Here is a 10,646-nt window from a genome sequence, read left to right on the forward strand (position 1 = left end):
CTGTTACTGAGTTGTGTTTTGATGGCATAATAATATAATATCTAAAAACTGTTTTTAAAGAGGATGAAGCAAAAAATGTATCTATTTAACTACTAAACACAAATTATAAACTTACAACTTCAAGCAAATACAAGCTTAAGATTTACAGATAAAATAAAATACTGTGTAATACTTATTAGCTTAATAAAAAAGAAATAATCTCATAAGAGGACAAGTAATTCTTGAAACTTACTCTAGTGCATTCAGTACTGTGACTCAAGTGCTTTGCAAAATCTGGCATTAAGCTGCGGCAACATCCATTCACTACTGAGGATGAAATATTGATGTATTTTATCTTTTAGTGATTATGAGATCTGGTTGTGAAACTTAGAATTCAGATTCCCAACTGAAGTTCATCAGTTTCTAATTCAGGATTGCACTTCGAATCGTCATCTGAAGATTCACCTGTATGCCTCAATCTGGCCTCAGATTCTCTCTGTGAACCTGAGCTTCTTACAGTTGTACACATAACCAAAGGGGTAGGATGAAAATTGGAGAAATGAATTACCAAGGCAGTGATCGCTGATGAATCAAGATAGTGGTGAATAATTCAAGGAAACATAAATAAATGAATTGAGAATTATTCAGTCATGCAGTTGTGAAAGGAACGAGGATAATTTTGATGTGATATAACAAAGAGGCTAAGCTAAGAGTGAGTTCAGCTTCCAACTGAGATTTGGTAGACAAAACTCAATGAAAACAAAAAGCACATATAAACGTATTTGAAAATTCTCCTTTTTACCCAGAGTTACACAGGCTAAAGTGACTTATAAAGTGAAAATTTGCTACAGTGACTGTGTTACAAAGGTAGCATAGATAATACCTTTAATTATTCTTTAAAATGTTTAAAAAAAAAACGAAAAACTTCCTTGTTCATCATAAAGCAACAACAAATATATCTTTTTTCGTACATCTATATTTATAAATTATTCAGTTTTACACCAGCAAACTTAATCTCAGTTATCTGTTGACACTGCAGTAGCAAATACAGTAATATCATAAAAGATACAACACTATAATAATATGACTATGGTTAGCAGGTCATTTCCACTTCATTTCTGATGGTTCTCCTTGGAGATATAAAGGAAGTGCTATCATCACTATATACGTGATCATCTGTTGGATAGAATTTAAGTAACTTGTTAAGGCCAGACAAAAGAGCCTACTGTTGCCAAAAAATACAATCTCAATTTCTGTGAATCTGTTTATTAACCATAGCTTATCCATGCGTGATTGGCCACGTGTCCTTGTTCCTCTTTCTGTTCTTTATTCTCCTTTATTCTTTACTTTTATGTTTATGCTTTTATTTTCACTTTAATGCTTTTTAATTGAAGAGTTTTATTCTTTAAATAGAAAAAAAAATGAATTTATATGAAATTTTCATTAGTTATTCATTTGATAAAAGTGAGTCCTAATGATACATAACTATTATATATGTAGGTTCATACAGAATTATAGATAGCTATGTCCCTAAATGTACATGTGCATTGTAAATATTGGAGGAGCCCAGGGAAAGTACAGTAAAGCCCAGCTAAGCAGCTGAGGATTTATCAGGATTTCAGTGACTCATAGGCCTTTTGTTATGTACCTCTGCCATTAAGATTTCACATTAAATGGAAGTGGGATAGAGCTATGCAGTCTCTCCACTTCAGATACTTGGTTTATACATTCAAGTATATGTCTACCACACTTCTAAATGGTATTATTTCTTAGAATTTGGGATTACAGACTAATCATGAAATAAGTGGTGCTTATACCATACTATAGTACAGTGTCTGCCTCAGCTTAGCATGTTGAAAGAACCAGATGGTGCTGTATAACATGCCGCCAATAATCAGAAACAGAGAGCGTTACCAAATGATAAAGTTTCATTTCCACTACATGTGAAATAAAGCTTGATACAGACATATAGAAACGTTGCTTGTCTCCTATCCTTTCCAACTGTTATGCATGTAACTTAAGAACCATGCATATTTGTCTGACTACATACAGCACTCTTTCTTCACTTACTTTTGCAATTATATACTTCTGCAATTAGACTGCAGTACAGTTTTGCTGCAAATCCTACACTGTTTAAACAGGAGAGTTTCAGGAGAGTGATTGCAGACAGATCAGCAAGTGTGTTTCTTTCTTTAGATTTACTATTTTCACCTGAGAGAAAATTTATTCCATGTTAGTACTGCTGAGAGATAAAGGAAATTAAATAGTGCAAACAAAGCTCTCTATTTACAGCAACATTGATCTCTAACATCAAATAGCCATAATCTAGCACTCACACACTTCTGTATTTTATTAACATGGGTCTTTTGTTGCTGAAATCTGGCAATTTACTACTGAATATCTTGAGCTTGAAAAACATTTGCAAGATGATGATGGATATGAGTTAAGACTTTGACTGTGTGATAGTATTGGGCAGTCTGATTGCTGATGGAATTTAGTTTATATTTGCTGGAAGGGGTGACTTTAGTTGGCTGCATTTAGACAAACATCTCCAGAAAACTTTTCAAAGATGTTCTTTGTCTGCCAGTGGAACATTTGAAAGTGTTCCAGATTTGATAGTAGACAGTGGCATTTGAAATCACTGAAGCTGGCAGTGAAAATCCGTTTGATTCATCCTTATCCCTGTAGGACACTGTTAAAAGACTTAAGGACAATTCATAGAGTTGTAATTCATCTGGATTTCATTCTGGCATAATGGATCTAGCTCTTATATTGGTAAGAGTAATATTTTGTTTGTGCAAATGACATTTGCAAAAACGAGACCAAATAAAAGCCTACAGCTGAACAAGCCTTCACACTCCTTTGTGTTTACCAGGGGAAGGTCATGCTTAACCAGTCTGGTGGTCTTCTATGATGGAGTGACAGCATTGGTGGACAAGGGAAAAGTGACTGATGTCATTTACCTGGACTTGAGCAAGGCCTTTGACATGGTCCCCCACCACATCCTTATTTCCAAATTGGAGGGATGTGGATTTGATGGGTGGACCACTCGATGGATAAGAAACTGGTTGAAGGCCTCAGACAGAGGATGGTCATCAATGGCTCTATGTCCAGGTGGAGGCCGGTAATGAGCGGCATCCCCCAGGTGTCTGTCTTGGGACCAGTGCTCTTTAACATCTTTATCAGTGACATCAGTGATGGAATTGAGTGCACCCTCAGCAAGTTTGCTGATGACACCAAGCTGAGTGGTGCGGTTGACATGGTGGAAGGAAGGGATGCCATTCAGAGGGACCTCAACAGGCTTGAAAGGTGGACCTGGGTGAACCTGATGAGGTTCAACACGGCAAAGTGCAGAATTTTGCACTTGGGACGGAGGAATTCGAGGCATCTCTACAGACTGGAAGGAACAGTCCTTGAGAGTAGCCCTGCAGAGAAGGAGCTGGGGATCCTGATGGATGAAAAGCTTAACATGAGCCAGCAATGTGCTCTTGCAACTCAGAAAGCAAATGGTATCCTGGGCTCCATCAGAAAAGGGGTGGCCAGCAGGGACAGGAAGGTGATTGTCCCCCTCTAATCTGCTCTTGTGAGGCCCCATCTGGAGTACTGTGTCCAGGTCTGGAGCCCCCAGTACGAGAAAAACAGGGAGCTGTTGGAGAGGGTCCAGAGGAGGGCCACAAAAATGATCAGGGGACTGGAGCACCTCTCCTATGAAGATAGGCTGAGGGAGCTGGGCTTGTTCAGCCTGGACTAAAGAGGGCTACGGGGTGACCTCATTGCAGCCTTTCAGTACCTAAAGGGAGTCTACAAACAGAAGGGGAATCAACTCTTTGAAAGGGTTGATAACAGCAGGACAAGGGGAAATTGTTTGAAGTTGAGGGAGGGAAGATTGAGGTTGGATGTGAGGGATAAGTTCTTTACAGAGAGAGTTGTGAGGTGCTGGAATAGGCTGCCCGGAGAGGTTGTGGATGCCCCGCCCTGGAGATGTTCAATGCAAGATTGGATGGGGTCCTGGGCAGCCTGGTCTAGTATTAAATGGGGAGGTTGGTGGCTCTGCATGTGGCAGGGGGGTTGGAGATTCATGATCTGTGAGGTCCCTTCGAACCCTGGCCATTCTGTCTGATTCTGTGTGATTCTGTGTGTTTTTATAGCAGTCTTAACAAGGTGGGATGTATTAATACATTTGTTCTTTTCAACCACGATATGATAGTCGAGCCCTGGTATACTTGCTGAAATTTAGACCTAAAGTTAGAATTTCCTTTTCTGTTTTGACTTCCAAACAGACTAGAGCTAAAACCTAGATACCGTTATCAGTGTTGTTTTGTTGTTTTATTCGTTTTTCCTAAAAAGTATGATTAGCATTTCAGTCAGAAGGAATGAAGTTATATGCTGAAGAATACAGTTGTTTTAAACAATTAATAAACATGGAGACTCACGAATGTCCTTTAAGAAGTCAAGAAATACACAGGGTACAATAACACTGTCAGTACTTACATTATCTGCCTCTTGCGTTATACAGGCTCATGTCTTGCTCAAATAGTGATTCAGTAGCTCTCAGAAATAATCAATAAAATTAAGTGTATGTGTAGTAGCAATGCAACAGCCCTGTTAAGCTCTTTATGATATATAATATATCCAGCTGTTACAGGTGGGTGGGCAAAACAAAACCATACATTTTTCTTACCTGTCTGCGCACATATAGTGATCAAGATCAGTGCACTGTGCACATATTTAATATTCTCAGTATCAGCTTGCAGTTTGGCAGACTTGCCTTCACACAATCTTTCATTTTCTTTCTTGCTGTCCTCCTTTTAGTGTCTTTGTTGTATTTTACTTATTAGGATGCATATAATTAACTGAAATAGTCTTGGTTATTGAAATATTAGATATGTAAAATTTTTTCTAAATACTTAGAAACAGGCAATCTTGATTAAGGTAAGAACAGTAATCACAGAAGAATCAAGCAAGCAGACGAGTAGAGTTAGGTTATCCAGGGCAAATGAAATGTCCAGTTACTTGTCTGCCTGGCTGAGTATGAGGAGAAATATATTATTTTAAAAAATAAAAATAATAAAAAATCATGTATCAATTCATTTATTTGAAAGAATTTTAATTGGTGTTCTTTCATAGAAATAAGTTGGTATTTCCTATTCTAAGTGTTGTCTCCACTCAAAACACAGTTTTGTCAGTAATGCAAATGTCAGATCCATTTTAATTATGTATAAATTATGTAATATAGAAATAAGAGCATATCATTAGTATACAAAAGATGAATCACAGCAGATTAGACATCTCTGAGGTACACAGTAGGGACTGCTCCACATTAGTATGTATTCTAAACATATAGAAACAGTGAGAACTCTGCAGTAGGGGCATTGAAATGGGTGAACTCCTAGTGAGTGATGAGATATCCCTGTATTTGCTCTTTTCTTATCCAAAAACTCTAGCAAAATAGTATTGCTAGAACACCCTGAAGTTCTGCCTACAATATGTGTTAGGTATCTCTGATCACTTATCTTGATGAATATGTGCAGCTTGGAAATGAATATATCTGCAATATGGAAATGAAATGGTTTGTGAACAGCTCTTGTCTCTGAGCACCTTTGGCTGCAGTTGCTCAAAGTGTCAAATGTTAGAATGAGTAGACAGAACCTGAGGTTAAGTTGTTGAATAATTTCATTTCATTTTGAAGCAAATCTAAGATTAAAGTGAGTATTTTCATATTTTATAATTTGTTGCTTTTAAAGATTGTAATTCAGGAGATTTAAACCTCTGTTTAAACCTTTAAAACCTTTGTCTTGTAAATCTTTTTATGACTTGTGTACATTGTTTTAGTTTTATAAACCCTAAACAACGAGAGTTAAATAATAGCACTACTTCTTAATGAAAGTGTTTATATTAATTTTATATTAATTTTACAATAGATATATCTGCTGTCAATAAAGTACTTATTTCCTTATGTTCATATATATCAATCAAAATGGAAAAAAACACTTCTTTACTCCCCCAAAAATCAAAATGAAGATTACACGTGCTTAAGTTCTTCAAAGGATTTTAATGAACATTTACACTTCATTTTTCTTCCACAACAAGATCTAATTTTGAATATGAGGCCCAAATGAATACTTCAGCAACTGAATGCCAATTATTACTGGTTACCTAAATGCCTGGTTTGATATAATTTCTCAAGAGATTTTTCTTCTTTTACGGTAATTATTTCTTAAGCTGTTGACTTGCAAGTACACAAAAGCAGAAGGTTGAAAGTAACATCCCTTAATGCTATTTTTTTTTCCTCCTTATTTAACTAAATATGAATGATGATAAATAGCACATTCTGCCCATCAGTTATACTGGCTCACACATGTTGTGAAGTGCAGCATTTAGAGGAATAGGAGTTTACAAACTTTTTTTGCAGTGACATATATGATGGTTGCAACATCTTTCAGAATACTACATTTTAATAAACTTGTGCTGGTTGTCTAGAGACTGGAAGTAGCATGAAATACTATAGCAGTTTGTATTCCACTTCACATGCATGGAATGACATATTCAGAAAGCTCAGCATTGTAGTAAAAAGTATCAAATTATTTATCAGATGATGAATTACCCAAGACATATTATATGCATATAAATATCTCTGCTTACGTATTCTTTGCAGGACTTAGGGACTGAAAGCATTGTTCTCTTAGGCTTCTGTGTGCACTCTATAATCACTATCAGGAAGACAGCTTGCTGCCAAAGCTTTCTCTGTCTGAAAGTTACAGTGTGTGAGAAGGATGTTTATAGAGAACAAAGGTACTTGTAAGACTACTTAACATGATAGAAAGAGCATATTCTGGGAGCATGTTGAATATGATCCCATTACACTTTTTGTACGTTAATATTTCTTATTGTCACCTTACGCTGGAGAAAGTAGATGGTAACAGAAGTTAAATTTGTCTGAGAATAAATTTGCTTAGTGGCAAATAAAATACCTGAGACAATAAGCTGTGTATGCCTGAGGTTTTAAAGAAATCGTGCACAAGTGTTGGAAAAAATCCTTGTAGTCTCATCTTCATCACGAACTGGAGCCCTCAATGCATAGACTTTAATATTTATTGCAGAGGGAGGATGTGATTATTTCACTTCTGTGGATCATCACTGGTGACAGGTGACAGGACAAGGGGAAATGGCCTCAAGTTGCACCAGGAGTGGTTTAGGTTGGATATCAGGAAAAACTTATTTACAGAAAGGATTGTTAAGCACTGGAATAGGTTCCTCAGGAAGGTGGTTGAGTCACCATCTCTGGATGTGTTTAAAAACCGTTCGGATGTGGTGCTCAGGGACATGATTTAGCAGAAGGTTGTTAGGTTAGAATGGTTAGGTCATGGTTGGACTTGATGATCTTTAAGGTCTCTTCCAACCTGAGCAATTCTGTGATTCTATTATTCTCAAACACTGGAAGTCTGATACCACCTTCTTCTTCTGCCTTTTTATTTTCCACATCTTCAATCATAATCCCACTAGAATCCCTAACTATTTCCAGAATGAAGCAGTGGAAAACCAAATATTGACTTTGTTTTATTCTGCAGTATGTAAGGTAGAATAAGTATGTAAAATTTGCATCCCCCTATTTGCAGCCTCATCAATATAGAAAAATCAACAATGAACCTCTGGGTTTGATCATTTTAATCAAATATATATGTATTAAAATAATTCAAAATCTCCACTGAGTTCATTTCATTCCGACTCTTGGCGAAATATTTATACTGTGAAAATTCTTGTGAGAATTTGTTTCAGAGGGAAATTGTATGGAAATAGTGTGACCTGTATCTCACCTATTAGTTGTCTCTACTTAACAAATCCATATTGATTTTATTTCTACTGAGTCAGATACAACTTTTTTTCAAAACAAGGCATTGCATTCACCCTGAGGAACATACCAAGCAGAAGCAAAGCAAAGAAATATGGCTGAACTAATTCACAGATTTTCCCTGAACATTGATATGGCTCATGAATCTCACCTAATGCTTACAGGTTGCTTTCCAGTAATGAAATCACATTATTACTTATTGTGTATCAGCACCTAGGTTAGTCATTATGTGCCTGAGATGTATGCAGTGACCTCTCATTCTGGTAATATTTTAATGCCACAGAAAACAGTATGGTTACTATCACATAGCAGAGAGATGTAAAATATTTATTAAATGTAATACAAATATCTGTCACTGTAACTGTTACTTACTGCACAGTGTGTTCATATACCAAGCTGTTTGCAAGGATACCTGTCTTGTTATCTTCAGCTTCTGAAGGAATCAACCTATCTCAAACTAAAAAGCCAGTAAAATAAAGCTGTTGAAAAGGAAAATAAAATAACAACAACAACAATTACAAAACCCACAAAAGTATGTATTAAAGGTACATATATCTGGAAGGAGCTTAATCATAAGAGAATTGGAAGTAGGATAATAAGAGATATTGGAAAAATAAAATCTGTGATGGAAAAATAAATCTCTAACGCCAAAAATCTTTCAGTGAACGCTATACATCTGGATAAAATGGAAAATAGAGTTTGTGATTACAATTAAGCATTCATTAGGAGTAATTCCATTCCTACCTAGTAAATATACTGACTTCAACAGAAAAGTGATGTGAAAGTTAGCTTTTCCTGAACAGGAATAAATTCCAAATATTCTGTTTGAGGCAATTTTTGTTTAGAAAATACCATAAAGTACTGCAATATAAAAAGCAGAAGTGCTTAAATTTTCGTTTTAAAATAAACAGGACATTTCCTGATATGCTGTTGTAGTATAACCAATACTTTAAATAAATCTCCTGTTGAAACCTTCTCCCCAAACCAAAAACCATATAAAATGTCCAGTTGCAGAGTCTGTAAATTTTACAATTGTGTAAACTGAATATGCTTTTTATTCTGTGTTTTTTGTCACTGCGTCAAAATATCACTTCATTTCTCTCTGGGAAGACTGGGAAACAGAAATGTTATTTATGCACAGAGGATGAAATATTTAATAATATAGTCAAAGGAATTTGAGAACCAATTAGGAGTAACTCTGCCTTTCTTGCTGAATTAGGGCACGTGCATTTCAAACACCCATATTTATATGTGCAAACTGTGGTGTGACTTTACCTTTGCTTCCATTTGCCTCTGGCCTCACAACTTGCTTCTTTGACTGTCCTTGGAGGCTGCAAACTCTGTGTTCTCCTCACCCTCCTCTGAATGGGACCTGAAACCGCATCTTTAAATTCAAATATTTTAAAACATGGTGATGTCTGAACATTCTTGCAAGTTGAATGTTTTGATTGTCTAAACTGAAGGAATTGTAAACAGTAAAACAACAAAGGATGAAAACTAAATTGACGTACAGCAGTGCTGCAGAATGAGCTATGGATAGACATCTTTTATTCTTAGCACATTTAAATTTACAGTTCTTTATAAATATTCAAATTTTCTATTTAAGTTCATTGTTGTTGATTAATGAGTCATTTCTGTATTTATGTCAAATGTTTATTAACCTCAATTTGAATTTCTTCTTTTTTTTTTTCTCTTGCTTTCTCTTTCAGGAACTTGAATTTCAGGATCTGACAGCAGTTTTACACTGTATTCACTCCTTTATAGCTGCGAAAGTGGCATCTGTGGATCCAGTATTCATAGACAGCCAGAGTATTGCAAGAAAATATATGTACAGTAACTGATATAAATGTTGTGACTATGGAAAATAAATTATTTTCTTAAAGAAATTAGTTATTTCATGCACAATATTGCAACTTTGTGATTTTCTAAGTCTATGGTTGTGTTATCTGTAATGCTAACAGTTTTCACACTTTGTTTAACATTTTGAATCTATGAGTTAACAAATATTAAATCAAACTGAATCAGTTTGTTGTCTTCAGCACTAATCTAATATTCTGAGCAGATATTCATTCAGTAACATCTGTGGTGTCATTTTGACTTCTGTTCTCATGGTCATGCATATCTACCCATATATTAGATAAAAACACAAAGTAACATTTGAAAATGTATGTCCAAAAATTAGGATTTTTAAGTGTATTTTGAAAATTGCTGGGCACAATTTCTTCAGACCTCGCTGAAAAGAACTGATTATTGTAGAAAACTACAATAGGAATTGGACTTTCATCTTGTTTTGATGTGTTTGAAAATTTATAGTTCCTTGGTCCAGTATTTTTGAAGCCAGAGAGTTAGATCTGGCATAACACAAAGTAATTTGTCTCAGACTGAGGAAAAGATTGAAGCCCATGCTTGATTCTGGCCTTATTATGTAGCCTGAGTGTATGCAGAAGGTAATGCTACATATGTATTTAAATACCTTGCCAGATCAGCTGAAGAGCTTTGTTCTAAGCTAAGGAGCCTAACTATAGCATTGAGCTGTAGAAAACTTGCCGTAGGATTTTCTTATCTGTTAATAAAGCTTCCATGAATCATTCATACACATCACTCATAGATTCCCTGAACAGTAGCCTCCAATGTGATGCTCTGTAACTTCTTTTTTTTTGACAGAGGATGCTCTCAGTGGGGTGAACATAAAGAATTTTCTGGCCCATCCACCTTCTTTTTTTTCCCCACACCTCTAGCCCTTTCTTACATATGTGTTTAAACATAAATGAAAAGAGGATATGGGTCTATTTTTTGACTTGTTCTTTAAATTTCTTCT

At 35.7% G+C, this 10,646-nt stretch overlaps 1 protein-coding gene across 2 annotated transcripts in view; it reads left to right on the forward strand.

The window, feature by feature from the left end:
* The window catches only part of SNTG2 (syntrophin gamma 2), a 247,484-nt gene extending 237,742 nt beyond the window's left edge, over window positions 1-9,742 (forward strand). For both annotated transcript variants that reach the window (XM_085217961.1, XM_010707897.4), the window contains one exon: window positions 9,538-9,742. In XM_085217961.1, coding sequence (XP_085074087.1) covers window positions 9,538-9,669 — 132 coding nt within the window. In that variant the 3' untranslated portion in view covers window positions 9,670-9,742. The remainder of the gene's footprint in view (window positions 1-9,537) is intronic.
* The last annotated feature ends 904 nt before the right edge of the window (window positions 9,743-10,646 follow it).

This window comes from Meleagris gallopavo, chromosome 2, assembly GCF_905368555.1.
Source record: "Meleagris gallopavo chromosome 2, MGAL_WU_HG_1.1, whole genome shotgun sequence".
Lineage (NCBI taxonomy): Eukaryota > Metazoa > Chordata > Aves > Galliformes > Phasianidae > Meleagris > Meleagris gallopavo.